This window comes from Spermophilus citellus, assembly GCF_964194105.1.
Source record: "Spermophilus citellus genome assembly, chromosome: 4".
Classification (NCBI taxonomy): domain Eukaryota; kingdom Metazoa; phylum Chordata; class Mammalia; order Rodentia; family Sciuridae; genus Spermophilus; species Spermophilus citellus.
Genome location: NC_138185.1, coordinates 215,711,055 through 215,734,086, shown reverse-complemented (window position 1 = coordinate 215,734,086; position 23,032 = coordinate 215,711,055). Strand labels below are relative to the sequence as shown.

General features: G+C 58.4%; 1 protein-coding gene across 2 annotated transcripts in view; it reads right to left on the bottom strand.

Moving 5' to 3' along the window:
* The window catches only part of RIN3 (Ras and Rab interactor 3), a 117,029-nt gene that overhangs the window by 5,561 nt on the left and 88,436 nt on the right, over positions 1-23,032 (bottom strand). For both annotated transcript variants that reach the window (XM_081288687.1, XM_081288688.1), the window contains 3 exons: positions 20,766-22,265; positions 18,160-18,468; positions 5,074-5,205 (listed from right to left, as the gene is read on the bottom strand). In XM_081288687.1, coding sequence (XP_081144813.1) covers positions 5,074-5,205; positions 18,160-18,468; positions 20,766-22,265 — 1,941 coding nt within the window. The remainder of the gene's footprint in view (positions 1-5,073; positions 5,206-18,159; positions 18,469-20,765; positions 22,266-23,032) is intronic.

Below are 23,032 nucleotides of genomic sequence, written 5' to 3'. Positions count from 1 at the left end.
ATAACATTGTGAAGAGTCAACGAGAGGAGCCAGGTCAGGCACAGATTTAGTGACCTGTGGGCAATGCATGTGCCTCCATGACCTCAGAGTGTTCAGAGGCTCCTTGCCCTTTAGGGGTCGGGGAGGAACTCCAAGCCCCTCCAAGCCGCCTGCTGGAGCGCTCCCTTCCCTGGGCGGTGAGCCATGCAGTACCTGCTTCGACCACTAGGTGGTGGCTGACACCAATGTGAGGTTTGGGGACTCTGGGATGTGATATCTCTTGGTTGGAAAAACTCAGGGTGGAGAGGGGACCTGAGCAAAGGAGTCCCTGAGGGCATTTGTGGAAAGGCTTGAATTCTGGACAGGCTCCAGCCAGTGCCTGGGCCTCCTGTCAGTCAGAGTGGTGGGAGCACTGGGGGGCCGGGTCCCACCATCCCTCCCTCATGCTTCCAGGAAGCCTCTGAGCTCTTCTGCCCTGAAGGCCTACTGCAGATGGTGGCTGGCCTTTGCTAAATAAATGACATCACCTGGAACAGGCCTGGAGGAACCTCCAGAGCACATGGGTCAGCTGCCAGGCTCTCTGTGGGACGGACGCAGACTGTTTGCAGGACGGCGGAGCCGGCTCCAGCCTCAGCCTGCCTTGGTCTGGATTGGCAATGCCCATGTGGTCACCCAGCTGCTGTGGGTGGCATTAGGAGGTGGGGCCTTTCAGAGGTGACTAGGTCACCAGGGGGAGTCCTCCTGAATCAGATCAGTGCCCTTCTAAAAGAGGCCCTGAGAGCTGCCCTGTCCCTTTCACCATGCGAGGACACAGCAAGGAGGGCCATCTAGGAGGAAGGGCCCTCACCAGACACGGAATCTGCCCGTCCCTTGATCTTGGATGTTCAGCCTCCAGAACTGTAAGCAGCAATCTCTGTGGTTCACAGGTTGCCCAGTTAGCGGCTTTGGTCATGGCAGCCCAAAGCCACTGACGCTCAGGTACCCCGGAGAGTGCTGCAGCACCCAGTCTGGCCAACACCTTCACTGTGCCGGCCAGAGGGCTTAGGTGATCTGCCCAGGTTGTCCTGCAGTCCGAGGCAGAACGGCCCAGACTGCTCTTTGGACGCCACCCTCTTCGTTCTTTTAGGTTCAAGCCACTTAATTCCAGGCCTGGGCCCTGAAGGGCCTGCCCCAGCCCAAGCGTCTCTGACCTCCGTGGAGCAAGCAGCCTGCGCCAGTGGGGGGCTCGGTCTGTCCCCTCTCCTCACCCTCTTCTAGTGTTCACAGGTGGGACCCGTCTTCTCTCCTGCTTCTCGGAGCTGAGGTGATGGGGGTCCTGGGCACACCCCCAGCCGAGATGGGGGCTAGGCAGGGGAACTCAGAAGTGCCTCCCACCTCACACTGTCCTCCTGTCCTTGGGCCCAGACATGTCTAGATGGAGGGTTGAGACTGTTGAATGAGGGAAGGCCCTGCCCACGCTGGAGACCCCAAGGCCATCTTGGTACCAGAGACCAATAGCTGTGAGGCTGGGCCTGTCCTAGGTGATGTGACCTCCCACACCCTGGTTTTTGGAATAGGGCAAAAGGAGGGTCAGGGAGGCGCCCCTGCCACCACGGATCCTCCAGGTGCTCGTGAACTCTGTCCTCTGGCCCTTGGAGCTGCCATGGTGGGTCTGCTACTGCTGTGGGTGACGAGGGTTGCTAGGAGGGAGGGGCCGTGACATGGCTGCACCGTCATCTTGGCAGACACCTTGCAGGTGCCCTGGAGACCTGCCTGCAGGGCCCGAGGTAGGCAGAGACTCTGACTACCCAGGTCTGGCAAAGGCAGGCTGCAGGTCCTCGGGAGCCTCGGGTCAGAACCTATGGACGGTTTCAGACCTTCATGGAGGACGTGGAGTCTGCTGGGTCTCAGAAGTGCCCAAAGTGCCCAGAACAGACCAGACCTCCTGCCTGAGCTGCCTCATGCTCCCCACCAACCTACTGGGCTCCTGGGAACAGGGACAAGGAGCCCTGGAGGCCCCAGCAGGACTGGGGAGGGAGATGCAGGTCCACGGCGGGGGCTGCTAGCCACGAGGAGGGCTTCCTGCTGTCCCTGCTCAGCATGGTGCCTGGCCTGGGGCCCTGTTTGGCCACAAGGATTCAGGATGAGGACAGAGCAGGAGTCATGGGGCCACCACTGCCAAAGAGCCAGCCACCCAGACATCTGCCCAGAGCCCCAGGGCCCCCTCCACATTTCCACCCTGCAGTGACCTCCAGGGACATTGAGTCCCACCCCCGCAGGGTCTGGGCCCTTCCTTTGGCAGGACTTTATGATTTCTCCTGAGGCGGTCAGCAGCACGTGGCTGCTGTGGGAGATTTAGAGAACGGAAAAAATGCGAAGAGGAGCTGCCACGGGCTCTGCACTCAGGGCTTTCCTTGGTCACCGTGTCCCTCCCCCCAGCCCCTCTGTCCCCCAGCCACTTCATCAGCCTCTCCTCAGCGTTTGTCACGTGGGATTGGGTGTGAAGTCATCTTGTTTGCTCATTGGTTTAACCTGCATGAGGTTTGATTCCTCCCCTGGAAGGAAACTCTGAGAAACCCCACACAGAGGCAGAAGCCTGGCACCACCTGCTGAGTGAACGAGTCACTGGCCCCAGCCCAGGGACCTTAGTAAGAGTCTTAGCACTTTTCTTGTTGATGTATAAGAGTCTTTTACATATGGAGGCTGTTAAGTCTTGGTTTACTGATTTGTAGGGACACTTTCTCCTGGTTGATTGTTATCTTCTACTTAGGGTCATTTTTGACATGTAAGAGTTTTGACCTTTAGGGGTTACATGTAGGGCAGCCCCAAGACCATGGAAAAGGTTCCTGCTGAAAGCCCCAGGCAGGCTGCTGTTCCTCATAGGGGTAAATCCTAGGAATGGAGTGCTACAGGTTTGAGGAAGAATGCTGGCTGGGCTCACAGTCCCTGACCCTTCTGCCTCCCCCACCCTGCCATTCTTTCCCTCAAGTTGTGGGGCCTGTGGGGACAGGTCAGTGTTGCCTGGAGCCCCCTCCCATCTCCTCAGCCTGTAGTGCTTCCGTGTGCTTGCTTGGGGGTGCTGAATCCTAAGAGGATGACCTGAGGAGGCGGAGGTCCCCAGGTGTAGGATGAATGAAGTGTTCACTCATTCTGTGAGCCTATCAGCCTGTCCTGCCCAGCACTGAAGTCCAGCCTGGCATGGATGACTGGATGGGCAAATGGCTGTGTGAATGGATGAGCTGATGGATAGATGGATGATTGGATGGGTAGATGGACGGATGGGAGGATGGAATGGATGAGTTGATGGATGGGAGGATGGAATGGATGAGTTGATGGATGGATGGATGGATGGGTGATTGGATGGGTAGATAGATGGATGGGAGGATGGAATGGATGAGTTGATAGATGGATAAGTTGATGGATGGATGGATGGGTGATTGGATGGGTAGATAGACGGATGGGAGGATGGAATGGATGAGTTGATGGATGGGAGGATGGAATGGATGAGTTGATGGATGGATGGATGGATGGATGGGTGATTGGATGGGTAGATAGATGGATGGGAGGATGGAATGGATGAGTTGATAGATGGATAAGTTGATGGATGGATGGATGGGTGATTGGATGGGTAGATAGATGGATGGGAGGATGGAATGGATGAGTTGATAGATGGATAAGTTGATGGATGGATGGATGGGTGGGTGATTGGATGGGTAGATGAATGGATTGGAAGATGGATGAGTTGATGGATGGATAAGCTGATAGATGGGTGAATGGATGGATGAGTGATTGGATGGGTAGATAAATGGATGGGTAGATGGATGGACAGATGGATGGATGGACGGATGGATGGATGGATGGATGGATGGATGATTGGATGGGTAGATGAATGGATTGAAGAATGGATGAGTTGATGGATGGATAAGCTGATAGATGGGAGAATGGATGGATGAGTGATTGGATGGGTAGATAAATGGATGGATGGATGGATGGATGATTGGATGGGTAGATGGATGGATGGGTGGATGGATGGATAAGCTAATGGATGGATGGATGGATAGATGGATGAATGGGTGATTGGATGGGTGGATGTGTGGTGGATGAGTTGAATGGATGGATGAATGGATAGATGGAAGATTGGATGACTGGATGGATGGATGGAAGACTGGATGGATGGATGAGTTGATGAATGGATGGGTGGATGGATGGATGGTGGGTGGATGGATGAACTAAAGAAAATTTGGCTCCTTCTGAGCTCCTAGACCTCATGTATGTATGTATGACAAGTTGCCCCACCTGCAGGAAATATTTAACTAAAGAGGAAAGTAGCTGCAGAGACACCAGAGCCACGAGCCACTGTCACATAGGACAGTAAAGCTCACAGCTCCCCTGATCTTCCAAGAACTCACAGACTTGGGGAAAAGGGAATTCCTGGAGACTGAGATGGAGCAAATAATGTTCCCTGCATGTATGATGATGTCAAAATGAACCCCACTATTATGCATAACTAAAAACACTTAAAATAGAACTCACAGAACCACTCACCCCAGAAACATGCTAAAATGCAAATAGATGCAAAAGAGAGTCAGCTAATCTCAAGAACCACAAAGCCTAAAGGGGACACTTGGGGCCTGGTCGGAGCTCCCTCAGAGCTGGTATGGGGCCATCTACACTTCAAGGGATTCTTGGTGGCAGGGTGGCTGAGGCTGTGGGCGGAGGAAGTGGAGGGAAGGAGGCAGGGGAAGGGAGGCTGGGGGTGGGTGCAGTTGACCACACCCCTCCCTCGTCCTACTGGGGAGCGGGGCCTTGCCACCTCAGTAACCTGCCCCACCAACAGAGGTCCTGAGCAGGGCTGGGTGAGCAGGGCCGGGGGTCCCTGGGGCCACTCGAGGAACTGACCACTCCCTGTCAGACTCCTCACGTGGACACTGCCCGTGTCACGTCTCATCTCCTAAGTTGCCACGGCTCTTCCCTCAGGGAGGAAACCCTTCCCATCTTTATCTGCTGAGCCCTGTTCTCCTCCAGTGCTTCGCTCGGGCATCACCTCCTCCGGGAAGCGCTCCCTGACTGCTGTGCCATCTGGCCTGGGGTGTGGGGGGCCGGGGGTCGACTCACCCTCCCCCAGCTGCAGGGCGGGGTCCATGAGCTCCATCATGTACTCCACGCTGAGCAGCATCTCGGTCAGGTTGCTGCGGGCCAGCACGTACATGAGCACCGGGAGGAAGTCGTCGGCCCCGTAGGGCTTCCCTGGGGGGGACAAGAAGGAATCTGTGAGACCCAGGCGCCCCTGGGAGCTGCTCCCTGCTGGGGTGGGGGGTTGTGGTTTGCTGGCGGGGTGGTCACCCCTGCAGAGGAACATGCCCACTCTTTGTCCCTGGGATCAGCCTCCTGGGGAGGTCCTGAGGCCCAGGGCAGGTCTGGGAATAGGGAAGTGAGAAAGTGCTCTTGTCAGGGGTGAAAAAGAACCCAGCCCCTTCCCCTTTCTCAGCTCCCCCGCCTGGCCACCATGTCCTTGCTTGGCCACCAAAATCACATCACACTTATTCACAGACCCACCCAAGGGCAGCTGTCTGCCTCTCACGGAAGACCTCTGGGAAGGTCCCTGTCCCCGCTAACCATGCATCTCCCTCCCGCCCTGCAAACCAGGAACCTCCCTCAGCCAGAGGCCTCAGCCAGGATCTCACCTTCACCATGACCCTGAGCTTCCGCCTTTCCTGAGGTAGGGTGTTCCTGCAAACCCGGAGAGCAACAAAGCACCCCGCTGCCTTTGGGGGAGAGGTCCCCGGGGCCCAGAGAATCCCAATGGCAAGGGATCCCTCGCAAGACAGGTGGAAGGTCCCCAGTAAGGGACAGAGGCAGAGAGGAGGGTGTAAGCTGGGACCAAAAGGGGCCGCCCCAATTTGCCCCTGGGCTGGCTCTGAGACCCTCCTTTGGCAACCCCAAAACTGGAGTTTGGACGTGAATTCACCTGGGGACAGGATGCCCCTGGCGTCCAGCCTGCCTCTGGAGCACACCTGGGGATTGAAGCTTGGCACGAGGCTCTGCACTGTGGGGCGCAGCCTTGCTGGTCCCCCATCCAGCTTCCTACTTGCTCTAACAAAAGGAGGTCAAGGCCCAGGCCTGGGCTCAGCCAGAGGCCACAGGGTGGTGTGTGACCCCAGAAAGGTCTTCAGCGGTGCTGCTGCCTCCTGTGTTTTGGGGAGACTAATAAACAGCCTGAACACTTGCTAAACAATTTCTAGTTCTTTCAAAAGATTTATTTCCGCTTGACACGTTTTGCAAAGGATTTAGGTGACCATTGGGGAAATACAACTTATGACATGAAAATTAAAATAAAAATGTAAACATCAAGGCTAATATAAATTATGAAAGGAATTCCAGGAAAAAATCAAAACCCAAATAAACAAGAACCTGTGCAGTTGCTTCTTTAGAATTCCAAACCTGGCTTTGAGTTTCCTAGTGGCCAGAGTGAGGAGGGAAACCTCATATGTTCTGTTTTTCTCATTGCTCAAGAGAAGATAGAGTTGAGACTCAGGGGAACCCAATTATTATTCTAACCCTTAGCTCTAAAATAAAAATTTCACATGGGGCTTCATTTGGGGGACATGAGCTGTGATTGGCAAGTCCCTGCAGCACACATGGGGACATTTCACAAGGATGTCATGTTCAGGGCAAGCACTTCCGGGAAGCGGAGTAAATTTCACAGTTGCTGATGCTTGTTCATATCTGTTCCTCACAACAATGATATAAAGTAGGCGTTGCTTTGCCTCCTTAAGGAGAAGACTTCAGAGAGCTCCAGTGACTGTCCCTTGGCCCTCCCTAGGGTTCTGAGTGTAAAGGGCTGGCCTCTGGCCTTGGGTCTGGGTTAGAATCCCACCTGTACCACTCACTAGTGGTGGGCCAGGGAAAGTTAACCTTGGCAGAGAGGTTGGGATTCCGTGCCCAGAGAGTATCATGAAGCAGCACAGGTGGTCGGTCCAAGTTGACATGGTGGCCTGGAACAAAGTGGCCTCTCATACTTTGAACCAAGTAGAAAAAGTTAATGAATGATCTACAATTTAACAAAACAGAACAAAACACTGAGTGCAAAATCCTGTGTCTCCGACTCGTCTGCACATTGTCACCCGCCCCCATAAAGTCACGTGCGTGCCCTGGAAGCCACTGGCTGACTAGAAATGACTGTTCCTGTGGCACAACACGTACAACTGCCCGCGTTTATTTAAAAGCTGATATGTTGTTGTTCATTGTGGATTTTTTAAAATAATTTTTATGTTTTAAGATAATTGCATTAAGGGTCGGGGGTGCAGTCAATGGTCGGGCGCTTGCTTAGCACGCATGAGGCCCTGGGTTCCCTTCCAGCACCCACACTCATACACAAAAAGGGTAAAATATGACTTATCTTGCCATATGACCCCCAAATTCCATTCTTAGTTACATACCTGACAGAAATGAAAACATTATTTCCACCCAGTGACTTGTACACAAAAGCCCACAGCAACATTATTTATAATAGCCCCAAAGTGCAGATGGCCCGGGCGTTCAGTGCTGGTTGATGAACAGATCACATGTGGTGCAGCTGTCCAATGGACACCACTTGGAAACAGAAAGGAACCAAATAATGGTCCATGCTAGGATGTGAAGACCTCGACAGATCGACAGAGACAGAAAGTAGATTTGTGGTTTCCAGGGGCTGGGCTGGGGGAGGCCCGAAGGGAGAGTGACCACTGATGGGTACACGTCAGTGGTCTTGGTCACATGACCTCAGGCAGACACCAAAAACCACTGCCCTGTTTTAAAACACCTGTGGATACGCACACACACATAAAGTGCATCCTGACTGCTGAGCTTTTGGGGGACCCTTACAGTCTGTACCTAAGGGGAGAATCTCAGCCCCTTCTCCGGAATCCTGGCCTAGTGGGAGAGGCCCAGGGCAGGAGCTGGCAGGACCAGCACTTGGTGCCTGGCAGCCATTATGAGGGGTGCTGGTGTGGGGCCCTGTGGTCTTGCCTTCAAAGCCTTTCTTTTTTTTTTTTTTTTTAAAGAGAGAGTGAGAGAGGAGAGAGAGAGAGAGAGAGAGAGAGAGAGAGAGAGAGAGAGAGAGAGAGAGAGAGAGAGAGAATTTTTAATATTTATTTTTTAGTTCTCGGCGGACACAACATCTTTGTTGGTATGTGGTGCTGAGGATCGAACCTGGGCCGCACGCATGCCAGGAGAGCGCACTACCGCTTGAGCCACATCCCCAGCCTCCTTCAAAGCCTTTCTAAGTCTCAAGCCAGGGACTGTGACATCGGGGTCATGGAGGACTGGCTAAGGAGGGCTTTGTGCTCCTCGCCGCTCAGTCCTGCTAAGGCTGGCCAGAGAGCTGGAGATTCGGCTGCTCCCTTCCTCCTGGACTATCCAGGCTTAAATGGGACAGGGCGACCCCGAAATAAAGACTACATTTCCCAGCTTCCCTTGCAGCTAGGTGCAACCGTACACCTAGGTTCTAGCTAAAGGGGTCGTGAGGGAGGTGGCACCTTCAACTTCCAGGTCATGTCCTTAAGTGGGAGGAGCCTGTGGATGGAGAGAAGCCGGGAGGATGGTGGAGTAGCAAGGTAGAAGGAGCCTGGGTCCCTGGGGATGGTGTAGGGGACCTGAACCCTGCACAGGCGCCTGAGAGGGAGTAAAGGTCTGTTTAAATCCTGGGGTGTGTGTGTGGGTTGCCAGTGGCCCAAGCTACAGCCCAGCTTCTATAGGATGTGAGCTGCAAACATCTGTGGACAGTGTCCCCCCGGGGTCTGGGTCACACCCCAGGAGCCCACCGCACTGCCTCAGCGGGTTCAGGGTGGACAGGAGCATCTCCAGGCTTCCCCTCGGCAGGCAGGGCCCAGCCAGCACACCCACTGCCAGGTCCTCCAGAGCACACCATGCAGTGCTGGCCACGAGGAGCCGCGGACGGCCTGCCCAGGGAGCATGGCTGTGCTTGCCACGGGCCCAGTCTGGAGGACAGTGTGCTGCCGCAGTCCTCCTGACCATGCTTTTCCTACATCTGCAAAATGGAGCCAGTATCACCGGCCCTGATGGCGCTTAGGTTGAATACAATCAGAAAAAGAATGGGAAAGTGCGTCAGAACCTGTGAAGTGCTGCCCAAAGGGGACGTCCGTGTTCTGCTCCCTCAGTGGGTTCAATTTTCCCACCTGTAAGATGCACAGGCTGAACGCACTGGCCGTGGGCAGCACTGAAAAGCAGCCAGACAGACCTGGGGCTCAAGTCCCAGCATAAAGCTTCCAGCTGTGTGGCCTTGGCCAATTGCTTTACCTCTCTGAACCTGCATCTCTAGTCCTACGTGAACTGGCACAGAGAACACGACCATCCTGTGGGGTTTTGGTGGGGATTCTATAGAAGGCTGTTCATGGGGTGTTCCCGCCCTGCTCCCATGGAGACGTCTGCTAGAGGGGAACATTGGTTCCTCTAGCTCTGTGTTCCAGCCCTGCCTTCTTCCAGGCCTCTGTGGCCTTCCAACCCGCAGAGTCAGTTTTGGGGAGACTTCCCGTCTCCTTTATGAGCCTGAGGCATGACTGAGGAGCTCCTGGGGAAAGACAGTTTTGTGCCTGGGTTTATTTGGTCACTAGCCGTGTGCAGATCTTGTTTCTGTTTTGAGTTACGAGTTGGGGGACGAGGCGGGTGGGTGCCATGGTGCAGCCGTGACAGTCCTGCGCCTTTAAGAACTTTCCATGACCAGGCAAGCGATTTTGCTGGTTCTCAGCCAGGTGATCTTGCCCTCTAGGGGACACCTGGCAAGCCACCTCTTGGCTTCCAGGTCAGGGAAACGTCCTCCAACACACAGGACAGCCACGTAACACAGAGTCACCCAGTCCCAAGTCTCAGTGCCCGGGGTGAGAAGCCCTGCCCGGGGGTGGGACTTTCAGCCCCAGGATGGCCCAACTGAGGCCCAGGGCCGGGGACCGAGAGGCCTAGGGACAGAGAGGCCCCAGGACTAGGGATCTGAGGTCCCAGGGCTGGGGACAGAGCAGCTGGGCCATGTGGTACCATGGAGACAGGTGGGGAGGGGGTCTCTCAAGACTGGCTTTGTGCCTCTGGGGACAGAAAGTCCTTGGCCCTCACTTGCTCTCCACATAGTCCTTGAGGACTCCTGCTCAACTCCTGCAGGGCCTTGGGCTGGTGTCCTTGTTTCTGCCCAGGGTGTTCAGCTGCCCACTGTGGGGGACACCCCTCCCACCTCTGTCCCTCCAGTGACCCACGAGCACTGCACCCCATCTCCCCTGTGCCCACAGCCTGCCCAGCACGTGAAGGGGCACAGGAGTAGCAGAGGGTCAGTGTGTGAATGAATGCCGAGCTCCCAGCAGGACCCCAGAGCCGACTTGGACGGGCCTCTGTAGGGCTGGGGTCCCTCCCCCACCAGCGGCCACGCCAAGGTGTGCACCACCGTCTCCGAGAGCAGCCCTTCCTGGTCCTCCCATGCCCATCAAGGACCCAGCTTCCCTCTCAGTCCCCAGACACAAAGCTGGGTGGCCTGCCTCTTCCTCGGGGGTCCTCTGACCCGACTTGTCCTGCCCAAGGTTAGGGTCACCGTCACAGATACTAGGGTCTGCTGTGGACCTTCCACAGTGCTGTGCTGGGAGACCTTCACAGTTGGCTTTTAGAAGAAAAAACAACCTCTCTGGCCGGCCGGTTTGCCAACCTCCATCATGTAACTGTTTCCACAATGGCCAGTTGCAAGGTACCACCTTGAACATGGATGAAGGAAAAGCACGCAGTTAGCTCCCATAAATTGGTACGGTCTATTACTGCCCATCAGCGGCCTCAGGTCACAGGGCCAACCTCCCCACCAGAGAGCTGAGGCTCAGAGCTGACCGGGTTTGCTCAGAGGCCCAAGCTGGTCCCTGGTGGAGCTGGACTAGAATCTGGGTCTCCCCCTCTGATGTAGGTGGGAGACGTCCACACGGCCCCTAGGATCCTGTAGACTCTGGACCAACACAAGCTTCAAGCACAGTTGAAGTGCACTGGCTCGAGCCCACCCCCAGGGAGCAGCTGGGGCTTCTCCTGGGAAGCCTGAAGCCCAAGGCTCAGGGCTTGGCCTACCCGTGCACAGCAGGTCCTCAGCCAGCACCCCGGGATGCTGGGGCAGGTTGTGGGAAAATTCTCCTGTGATCTGAACATCTGTGTCTGTGGATCTGGGCTCACGCCCGCCTGGCTGTGCATCTGAAACCCTGCCAGCTGCAGTCTGCATTTCCTGGTGTTTCTGCTTTCTTTTTTGCCACGTTCCATCTGGTCGCCAGCTGTAGGCCTGGGGATCACGCTGGGAAGAGCTGTCTGGCCCCTCTGCCAGTCTCACCGGCTGGGAGATATTGGAGAAGGAAAGCACTCTTGCAGATAAGTTTGAGCTGGAGAGCGCTCACCTCGGTCATGAAGACCATGAGGATTAGAGGCCCTGACTGTGCCAGCGGATGTGCTGGGTGACCAAGGGTCTCTCACCAAGCCACCCGGAGCCTCAGTTTCCCCATCTGAAAACTGGCACATAATAATACACTCAGGGCATCATATAGAGCCGTTAGAGCATCAGCTGAGAGGATGAAATAAGGTCTGGTCTCTTGGGAATCTCTAAAGTGTTAGCAAATGCTTTCTGTAAAGGGCCAGATAAATATTTTTAGTTTTGCCCAGCACACGGTCTCTGTCCCCATTGTTAAAACGGAGCTGATGTCACATAAACAGCCCTAGACACTGTGTAAATGAACACATGTGGCTGCTTTTCAATAAAAATGTGTTTATAAAGTCAGAGGCGGGCCAGAGTGAGCAGACCCCTGCTCTAGAGGAGAGGGTGTATCGGCTTGGGCTAACCAGCTCCGCCCCTGGTTTTGCTGACGGCTCCAACTGAAGGACTGAACGCAGGTGGCTGATGCAACAGTCCTGGGGCTGCACCAGGTGCAGGACTGAGCTGCTTTGACCTTTGCCCTGCACCATGCTTCCAGCTTAAAGCAATTCCCTTCCTCCCAGAAGTCTTCCCTAAGACCCCCACCCATGAGGCTTCATGCCCTTAGGGTGGGTTTCCTGAGTCCTGTCAGCGTGGAGTGGAAAAATAATTAGCAGACATTGACTCTGAGAGGCCTCCTCGGGCCCGGAGAGCAACTCCGCGAGCCCAGAGCCCTCGCCCTGCTTTGTTCCTCGTGGTCTCTCATCTGATGATGCTTTGAGTTTCCATTATCTGTTGACTCTCTGTGTCCCCTGCAGAATGTCATCATTACTCAGTGGGACTGTGCCTTGCTCAGAGTTTATAACCAATGCCTTGGCCGTGCCTGGCCCCCAGTGCCCCACAGCGGCGGGTATTTAATATGTGTATTTGCTAAATGAATGAATGAACATAAGATATCACCCCACACGATTGCTGACTGTTTACTGCTCTGTTTTTGGCATAAATGGGGACCCTCCTCAAGACGGGTCTGGGTCTTCCTGGGTTTTGCTATTAACATCTGTATCAACCAATGTTTGTTGAACTGTGGAGAATGAATTTATCTGATGAAAACATCGATGGTAAAACACCGTGTCTGGCACAGGGGGTTTTAAACTCGCTCCTGCCCTGAAGGGCCTGTGACAGCGGCCACCTTGTGCACAGCTCGGCTTCTCTGGTGGGCCCAGGGTGCGGGCAGCAGGGCTCATCTGCTTACTTCCTCTTGACTCCCAACTATGTCTGTGACCTCCAGACAGTCTTCCAGAGCCAGTGTGAAAACTGCAGGTCTAGTCTGAACCCACAGTGCCAAAGCGCCTGCAGCCCCTCCCTCCTGCTCAGTGCCCTGCCCGCCCGCCGGGTGCTCAGACGCTGGTTCAGTCTACGTTCTGCTCTGTGCACGCGGCATCCCTGAGGCGGTCACCCGACCCTTCTCTGGAGAGACCAGTCCACCAGCCGGGCAGCCAAACTCCGTCTGCGGTGTGGGCCTGCCTTTTCTGAGGTCATCTCTGACTCTTGGGCACCCCGAGGAGGCCAGCCAGGGAGGCAGTGGCTGAGCTTAGGACCACGGTCCAAGTCCCTTGTCCACCACTCAGCTGTGACCCTAAGCGTGCCACTCTGCCTCCCTGAGCCCCAGTTTTCTTGACTCTAAACTGGGGGTGATAATAGGGTCTCCCCCCACGAGGTGGCAGAGAGGCAAGTCTCGGCATGGTGCCTGCTGCGTCACTGGGGTGAGACCTTTGACCCAAAGATGGGAGCGTGAGGTGTCCCAGGACCCTCAGGATGTGACATCAGACTGGACTCTGTGAGGGAGGAAAGTGGGGTTGGGAGTCTCTTCCAGGCCTGTGCTCTCTTGTCACATGGACCACAATGCCTAGGGGGACCGAGACTACCATAGGGAGCATCCTGCCTCTCTGGGAGCAGCCTGGTAGGGAGCCGGGGTGTCCTTGGTGATTACCCACCTGCCTGGTAGGTCCCCTCAAAACGCCTGGGAAGAAAGGCTTCCAAACACTCGGCCCACCTTTCAACAGTAAGCACTTGTCATCTCAATGTTAATGCTGAGTCCCCACTCCCCTCCACGTCACAGGCCTCTGGAGTCCCCATCAAGTCCCTGTCCCGTGCTCTTCCCCGGCCACCGCCCCGACCCGAACCAGCTGCATGAGGCTCCACTGGCCTCATGTCCACCACCCAGCTGGGGGAGCTCCATGTTCCCTAGGGCCAGAGCCAGGTCACACCTCCGGGCTCCTGTGGCATCAGGTTCCTGAGGGAACCACAGGCAGCTTTGGGGCCTTCCACGGCCTCTCGGAGTCTCCTGCTCTTCGTCCTCCTAGGACGGGGCGGGCACCACCTCTCTCCCACCACCTTCAAGGGGGCTTCCTGGGCTTGGGTCCCCTTCTCTCTCAATGGCAGGGCCGGCTTTCAATGCCTGGTGAGGATGTCCCAGGCTGGGAATGACTTGCCAGTCAATGTGACAGGAGAGATGAACCTAGAGACCTACCACTCTCTCCACGCTCATGAGGCCCCCAGGAACGGGGTGTGCTCCAGGGTACGGAGGGTGGGCCGCGTGGACTCAGAGCCATTGCCCTGGGGGCTCCCCCACCTGCTGGGCCCAGGCCCTAAACCTGCTGTAGTGGAAAAGGGACTTGGTTTTGATTCTCAAACTTGGGGTTCGTTTCCAGGCTGGCATGAAGCAAGGTGACTCTAGGTGTGGATCCTGGCCCACCAGCATTAAGGGCGTGACAGCAGCCACCTTCCTGGAGGACAGGGTGGCCACTTAACCCAGAACTCCAGGCTCCAAGTTCCCCTCCGCCCACTGTCCCAGCAGGTCCCACCAGCAGCCAGGCCCTGTTTGATTCTTGGCAAGTGGCCTGGAGCTGGCAGTGGGGCAGGCGGGAGGGAGGGCACCCTCCGTGAGCCCGAGCTGGGGCGGGTGGGGACAGGGCCGGCAGAGGGGTGTGAGTGGAGTGCCTGGGGCCTGGACTTAAGATCTCCAAATGTCAAAGTCTCAGGAGGAGTCAGCTCTATGTGGCGGAGAGCGTAGGACCTCAACCCAATCTCGGGAAACATCTGCTGGCGCGGAGGCGGAGCTTCTGCCTGAAGGACTGAGGTGGGGGCAGGGAAGGAAGCCTGCATTTCAATCTCAAAAATGCCAAGGTCCTAAAACACCAAGATCAGGCCCTGGAAATACCCGGCATTAAAGGAGGCCAGACACAGGCACCGAGCAAACGCAGCCCCTGGCTGGTCTGTCACTGCGTCCCGAACCCAGAAAAGCCAGAAAGGACCTCGCAGAGCCAGGTGACAACTTGGTGCTTCAGATAACGCACCGTGGATGAAAACTACTGAAATGGAAAACGCCACAGTGGTCACCCGCGGGGGTCTCGCTGCCTCAGACGTTCCATGACACCCAGCAGAGCACCCAGGGGTACGGCCCTAGGCGGTGTCACTTCCCCCTGTGATTCAGGAAAGGTCAGGTTTGCAGAGATGGGCAGGGGGGTGGGGGAAGCTGCGGGTGAGGAGGTGATTCCCAGGGACAGGTAGGTGTTCCTCTTTCCACGAGTTATTTACATTCTTGCAGAGCTTCAAGTTTGAAAATATTTCCAAATGAAAGGTTAAAAAAAAAAAAGCCTCAGAACGATTTATTTCAGACAAAACCCCACGCGTGTAAAACAGGTCCCAGCAGAGCTGTCTGGAGTGAGGCCGGCCTGGGGCCCAGCTGTCTGTGTCCCTTAGGTGGCCTCCCTGGGGTGCCTTGTGGGGCCCGGCTTGGAAACCACGAAGCGGTTCCCCTCCGTGGTCTGGGAGTGTGGGGAGCAGTGTGACTGCATCCTAGCACCCACACACATGCCCGAGAGGGGATCTGAGCCCATTTTGTGGGTGGGCAGACTGAGGCCCGGGAGGTCAGTACCCAGCGCCCTGGTGCCCAGGTGCTACCCGGCTGCCCGCCCTCCGCCCGGAAGCAGCAGCTGAGGAGTCTCGTCCCCCCCGGGAGATGCCACCAAGGCTGCACATGGCAGTGGGCGCTTAAGCCCAGGCCCGTGGATGAACCCCAAAGCCCTGTCCTTGTTGGGGGGCCTCCTCACAGGCAAAGGCGCTCAGGCCTGAGGGCGTGGCCCTGGCCAGCTGGGTGGAGATGAAATTGGGAACCACTGGATTCCCTGTCCAGCACTCAGCCAGCGGCGGGCAGGGAGCCCACTGTCCCCCGACAGGGAACCCACGGTGGGGGCTCTTCACACCAGCCTGATCCTGGCCTCACCTGCTGGCTCACTGCCTCTGTCCTGGGCCTCCCTGATCAGCCTTCCCTCCCCATCAGGCTGCTGCTCCACCTGTGCCCCAGCTCCCGCCCCCCCAGCTCCCGTCCCCAGTCCCCTTTCTCCTCATCCCCCCCACCACCTGCTCTCCCTGGTTAGAAACCGGAGGCATCTGAAGGTCACACCACGTGACAGGTTTTAAACAGAATCCCAGGAAGCCCGAGGCTTCTGATCAACCATGGAACAGCCCCCTCCCCGCTGCAGCTGGTCCCTGACCGCCTCCGAGGCTCCCCAGTACCTTGGCCTTGACTCCCCCCCTCATGCTGCGAGGCCCAGGGGTGGACAACGTCCCTCAGGAGACACCAGTCAGGGAAGGTGACACTCTAAGTGCTGAGTGCGGGAACCTGCTGGTGGGTGTGGCTGTGCCCCCCACAGGAGGACGTGAGGCGGGCACCTGTGCCACCTGAGGGGAGTGGGTCAGGCTGTTCCACATCCCCCCCAGCCCCAGGGCAGCTTATGGTCTCTCTGATGCTGACCCCAGCAGAGGGACCTCAGGGTCTGTCTCCTTCCTGGCTTGGCCCTTGCTGAGGCTGTCCCTACATGCCATGCTGGGCACCCCGAGCCCACCTGCCCAGCTGCTGCAGAGCCGGACTACCGCCCTGTGGAGGTCTGGCAAGCCTCTGGAACATTCCAGCCAGCGCTTCCCGGGCACGACGTTTTCCTGGGGCTCTGTGCCTCTAGGGTTGGCCACGTGGAGCTCGCTGAGGGCTCGGGGTCTGCAGGCTCCCCGCTGAGCCCGCCTGACTTCTTTGGTACAGTTTTTAGGAGGGTCCTCGGTTGTGCTGGCATGCTGGGCCTGTTCTCTGGCCTGAAGACTGCACAAGACCCTTGACTGCCAAGTCCAACGTCCACTCCCCGAAACTCTAGGCCACACCCTGGCTCTGCCACGGTCCTCTCTTTCTATCACATTCCCAAGGTCACAGTGAAGTGTCTGTAGAGTTCCCGCTCAGTGTGGTGTCCGCCCTTGGGGACACTATTCCGTCTCACAAGTGGGCAAGGGACACAGATAAGCACAACTCAAGAGTGACTCCAGCTTGTGCCAGGCCCCAGGGAGCTTTCCCGGGGTGAAGGGCCCTTGTCCCCCCTTCCCATTCCTCTATCAACAACTGCTCTCTGTTAGCCCATGGCCAGGCTGGCTGCCCCTCTCCCGGGAGACAGAGCGCATCCCTGTCCTCCAACAGCCAGCAGCTGCCCACACGGAGGCCAACGTCTGACAGGGCTTGTTTCCAGTATTCCCAAGCGACTGAGGTGGCTTCTGAACCATTAGGGCTCATTCCCCTCCCAGAAAAGCTGTCTGTGAAGGGGGAGGAAATCAGGCCCAAAGGGGTAAGGTGATCATTCACACAGGTAGCAGGTGAAGACCAGATTTTTTTTTTTTTTTTTTTTTGGTACTAAGGATGGAACCCAGTGCCTGATGCACTCTGAGCAAGCATTCTGCCTCCTAGCTACTTCCCAGCTCGGGACCAGGAATTTGAACCCGATTCTACACGGCTGTAGAGGTGACAATTTTTGCATTCTCCATTACCATGGCTGCCATGTATAGTTAGACATGTTGCTTACTGTACAACGGGTGACTGGGGAATGATCCCCCCAGTGCTCTGTTCACTGAGGTGCACACCATGGGCGCCTGCTCTGGTCTGCCTGGAGGAGCGCTGTGGCAACGGTATTAGGAACCATCCCAGTGATCCCCCTCCCACTCTGCACCCCAGCGCTGTGGTTTTGCAGATCCTGTCAGAGGGGAAGTGCCTCACCCCTTGAGTCTGGCTCATCTTGTGAGTAAACAAGCTGGAGAGATGTGTCAGTGCGCCTGTGCGGGCTGGCTCTCCACGGGCCTCGCTTGGACCCCGGCCACGGCCACAGGTGCAAGCCTGGGTAACCTGTTGGCCATCCTAGACCAGCCCACCACCAGAGGGGCACTGCTGTCCCCAACCAGCAGGCCTTCGACTGGCCACCTGGCAGCCCAGCTGAGCGTGGCCAGCATCACTGCTAGGAGGAATGGTGTCCCTTCCAAACTCACGAGGAACTAACTCGGTACCGAGAGCCGGACCTTACTTGGATGTGGGGTTGTTGGTTGCAGATATAATTAGCTCAATGAGGTCACTCTGGAGCAGGGACAGCTGCAGAGGAGAAACCTGGGCACAGACACGCACACAGGGGACACCCAGTGCAGAAGGCAGAGCAAGAAGGAGGCAGGTGGGTGCCCATGCTCTGTGGCCTCGGGAACCGTGACCTTGAACTCCCAGCCCCAGCGCAGGGGGGGACAGCGCATCTCCTGCTGTGGCCGCGCTCCAGCAGCCCCAGTGCCCGCGAAGGCCCCGCCAGGGTGGCTCTCTCGCCCGCTCCAGGGCAGCAGCCCATCACACCTTCCCTGTCCCAGGTCACCCCTGGGAGGTGCCGGATGCCCAGCCCTCCCACTACTGGGCCTGTGACTGGTGGCCTGGCCGGGCCTACCTGGGCTGCCGAGGGCCATAGAGTCGTAGATGAGCTTGCAGGTCTTGAGCAGGGTGGAGATCTTCTTCTCGGGCGAGTAGGCCTTGTGCATGCTGCAGAGCTTCTGCAGGATCTTCTCCATGACAGGCACCTCAGGCACGCTGGTGGTCACTCCCAGGTCCGTGGTGGTGGTGGACAGGATCACCAGCTGGTTGTCCTTGAGCTGCTGCAGCGCGCCGTCCCTGGTGTGGATCTCGAGCAGGCTGGCGTCGATGGCCTCCTTCAGGGGCTTCAGCACGCACTTGTACAAGGCAGACTCCACGATGGCCTCTGCGGGTGGCCAGGGGGCGAGGGTAAGGGCACTGGCTGCAGGGACCCTGCCACCGCCCTGCAGCCCTCCATAGCCAGGTCCCGGGAGGGACACCTCTCAGCCCAGCAGGTAGACCCCATGGTCCTGACAGTGGGGACGTGTAGTGCATCCAGCCAAAAGCCACACTGCAGACACCGTGGCTCAGGAGCCCCCGGGGAATAGTGTCCCAGGGTCCTCATATCCTAGCGGTTCCCTCAGAGCCTGGCACACAGACTGCTGGCCCTGTCCCAGCCTCTGGGTCAGCCCTGACTCATCTCCCCACTTCATTTCGGCTGGACTCTTAGCCAAAGGAGCAGCCTTGCCCGAGCAGCCCTGGGTCCGCCTGCCTCAGCTCTCCACCTGTGTCCACACTGCCTTCTCCCTGCAAGGAGGCCCACCACTCTCTCCACGGCTGGGCACCCTTCTCCTGCTCCTCCCTTGGGCCCAGCTCCTCCTCCCCTATTTTGGAAGGCAGGGCTGATCACAGCTTGCTCCGGGCCACCTGGAGCCTGCCATGCCCTTCCACGTCCCCCGGGCCAGCCCCGTTCCCAGGCCTGGGATGATCTCACAGCCTCGCGGCTCTTTTTATGCTGACGGTTCCTAAACATCTACCTCCAGCCCACACTCTTCCCCAGAACTGCAGACTCAGGTCCCCGGGGCCTACCCGACGGCCCCCTAGGACAATAAGTGTCTCCGAGGTCACATGTCCAACACTGACCTCCTGGACTTCTCCCTGGTACCTGTCAGGAAGTGGCCTCCCAGGGACACCAGCGCCTGTCCTTGGCCTATCTCCTCTCTCCCCAACATCCCACGTCAGCCTGTCCTGCTTGGCTTCCCCAGCAGACCCAAATCCAGGTCCCGGCTCCACCTGCCCAGGCCCTGCCCACTCCTGGCCACCCTCAACGTGTGCCTGGACAGTGACAGTAGCCTCGGAGCTGGCCTCGGCTCCCACTGGGCACTATGCCCCCAGTGCATATTTGAGGCCACGTCGCCCCCGCACCCCCCTACCCTAGGCTTGACCTGCTGCAGGGGAAGCCGAGTCCTCGGGGAGGCGCCCAGGTCCTGTGTGACCTGCCTTCCCGGTGCCTCCTGCCTGCCCAGTCCCCTACCCCTTCCTCTATCCATTGCTCAGGTTTCCCACCGGTGGCCGGCCACCCTGCTGGCCAGCAAGCTCCTTGAGGGCAGGAGGGGCTCCTGGCTTTTCCACTCTCCTGCACTGAGGCTGCAGTGGTGGGCCTCGCCCAGACTGCCCAGAGCTTCCTGCCCAGGAGGACCCCGCTCCCCAGGCCCCCGCACAAGTGCAAACACGGCACCAGCCTCAGACTTCCACCCCCCACGCTGGCAGCGCCCCAATCCGTGGCCTGGTGACTGTATCCATTCCCAGGAGTCGGGCAGCAAGGCCAGCCTCCACAGGCCTCCTCCAGCTTGGCCCTTTGTTATCAGGAAACACTCACAATGAACCGCCTGTGACGTGGAGTGCCCCGTGCCCCTTCCTGTGCCCAGTTCTGACCCTCTCATTACAGGAAGGGGCTTCGAGGGCTGGGGAGCCCGGGGGAGGGGACCCTGGAGGGCTGGGGAAGTGACCACTGCCAGGTAGCTTATCAGCAACTTGATGTCTGGGCAGCTGCTTTGGCCCCAGCAGTGTGACCTGACTGAGTAGTTCCAATGCTGATGTGGCTGCGAGGTTGATCGCAACGACCCCTCTGTTTCTCAGTGTGAGTCACAATTGACAGAGGGTTTGACAGCTACTGGACTAGAGGCTGGTGGGGCTGGGAAGGCCAGGGGGGTCAGAGGAGTGAGCCGCCTCGGGCTGGTGACCCAGAAACAGAGCCCAGGAGAGGGATCTGGGCACCCCAGAGGTTCTGTGGGACAGAGGGAAAGTGACCAGGGAAGTGAGGCAGTGAGGACAAGGTCTCAGCCCTAGTCTGGTCCCACAGGGTGCCCGGGAGCATCAACAGCACCACATGGTAGTCCCGCCTGAGGGAAGGGCCCAGTGTGCCCCCCATGGTGGACGGTGGCTGTTGGTGGCAGAAGGGGGTACAGGGAGGGTGGCCCCTACATAACTGCAGTCACTGCTCTAGAAAAGGGTGGGCATCCACCACTAGGAGCCACCTCTTGCAGTGGCTGCAGACAGGGACATGCACCCAGGAAAGGGGGTGGGGGACACCAAGTGTGCCCACCGCACAAGCCTCCTCTGTCCTAAGGGGCTGTGGGGTCTATGTGCCACGCCATCCTTCCCTTCCTCCCACCAGCTGCCAGCCCCTGCCCAGGCACTGACCAAGCTGCTCCTCCGAGTGCAGGCTGGGGTCCACTAGGGCCTTGAGCTCGGTGCTCTGCAGCAGGTAGCTCTTGAGCTGTGTCATCATGGTGCGGATCTCCTGCAGCATCTCGGTGCTGGACGTCTGGCGCGCCATCATCTCCGTGCTGTACACCCTGTAGTCCTGCACCAGGCTGCCGAAGTAGGAGCCCTTGTCCTGCGCCAGCTCCACCACCTTCTTGTACAGCTTGCGGTCGCTGGAGAGGAAGGCGTGGAAGACGCTGGTGAAGCTGACGAAGCTCAGCCGGTGCCGCGCCTTGTCCAGGATCATGGAGGGCTTCTTCTTCACGCTGGGGCTGCCGAACTCCAGCTCCTCCTCGGCGCTGCTGGTAGAGTAGGAGTCCTGGTCCGTGGCTGAAGCAGGCAGCCCCAGGTTCTCTGAGAGCGAGGCCAGGGAGCCCTTGAACCCCGCGGAGCTCTGGGGACAGGCGCTGGCAGGAGCATAGAGGAGCTGAGTCCCGGCCTGGGGAGCAGGACTCTGGCCTTCTCTGGGGGCGCTGGGTGTGGGTTTCTCTGAGGCCACCTCCTGAGGGGGGTGCTCCGCGCTCTCCGAGGGACTTGGCAGGCCTTGGGCCAGCTGCCTGGAGACTTGCTTCTTCCTGGGGGGCGGGACCGGGGGTTGCCTGGCCTTCCTGGGAGGTTCTGGCTTGCTGCCCAGATCACTGGCTTTGGCCTCTGCCTCTTGGCCTTGCTCTGTGGTCCTTGGAAGTCTGTCCCCTGGGCTGCCTGATGTCCCCTGGGGAGGTGGGCTGAGTGGGGCTGCCCTGGAAAGCACTGGTGGGTCCCCCTCTGCCACCATCCCTGCACCGTGGTCTTCCAGGGACACCCTGTCGGAGATGCGCCGTCTGGGAGGAGCAGCTGGAAGAGTCTTCTTCAGGGGCAGCGGAGGGGCCTGGGCCGGCTGTGAAGGGCTGGGGCTGGTCCTTGGCGACGACTCCTCCTCCCTGAGGGGGCCCAGCCCAGGGGCAGGTCGTGGGAGCCTCTCACAGGCTGTCATGGGTGGCTGGCTTGGATGGTCAGGGGTCCCTGGGGTCCCTGGGGTCTGGGGGGCTGATGCTGCAGGAGAGCCGGGCAGTGGACAAGCCGGGCCCGCCAGTGTAAAGGGCCGGGCTGGGCCAGCGGGGTGCGGGGCATGTGCTGGGGGTGGCGGCGGCGGGCGGCAGGGGGCCCACTTGGAGGTGGGCGAGGCGGTGTCTGAGGTGGCTGGCAAAGCCCGCGAGGGGCAGCTGCCCAGAGGTGGCAGGTCGCGGGGCAGGGTGCTGCTGCAGTCCTCGATGAACATGGGATTCACCAGCCAGAGCCGGTCGCTCCCCGTGGACAGCTCGATCTCGCAGGAGCAGTTCTCATAGCGAGCGGGGGGCCGGGGGCTGCAGGCTGTGGGGGCCCCGGGCCCGGGGTCTCTTGGGGGCTCTGCTGAGTTCCTGTGGGCTCGCTGGGGGTTCAGCGAGGAGTCCCAGAAGCCTGTGGGAAGCAGAGACGGGGAGGCTGTGAGTGCTCAGGTGGGTGGCCTTCGCGGGCGTGGGGGGCAGGGCCCCGAGGCCAGTCAAGGTGGCTGCTTCACTGTTCTGGCTGTTTCCCACCTTAGACTCTTAAACTTCTCCCCACTTCCTGCCTCGAGGGGAAGCCCCGGCCACCCTCCCCCGCAGAGCTGGGTGGGGCTGGGGGGATGTGACAGGCCCAGCTTCAGTTCCGTCCCCTGATGTGACAGCCCACACGGAGGGCAGCGGGACCCAGGGTGGGGGTGACAACGGCCACGCTCCAGAGCCAGGCCAGCAGAAGGCTCCCGTGGGGAAGGCATGGCGCAGACGGGTGGGGGGACAGAGGCTGGAGTCCTGCAGCTGCCCAGTTGGGTGCTCTGGGGCAGGTCACTTGGCTCTCCTGGGCCTCATCCTGGTCACCTCTAAGAGGATCTCAGCAGTGCCCACATCACTGGGACACAAGAGAGGACACTATAGGTCCTGGGAGGGGACTTGGCCTGTTTTGGCCCCCGTAGTTGATATGGGAAGAAGGAACCCAGGGATTGAGGCCCATGGGATCAGAGCCAGCCCATGGAGAGTACCTGATGCTGCAAACCCACCACACTCGGGCTCTTGAAGTTGACTGAGAAGCTGGGACCAGGCCCCGTGGGGAGCAGCTCGGCCAGCAGCGGCTCTGGTGCTGAGTGGGGCCCAGCACTGCCAACAGGCTGGGTCCGCAAGTGCCTGCAGCCAACTAGGCAGGCCTGGCTC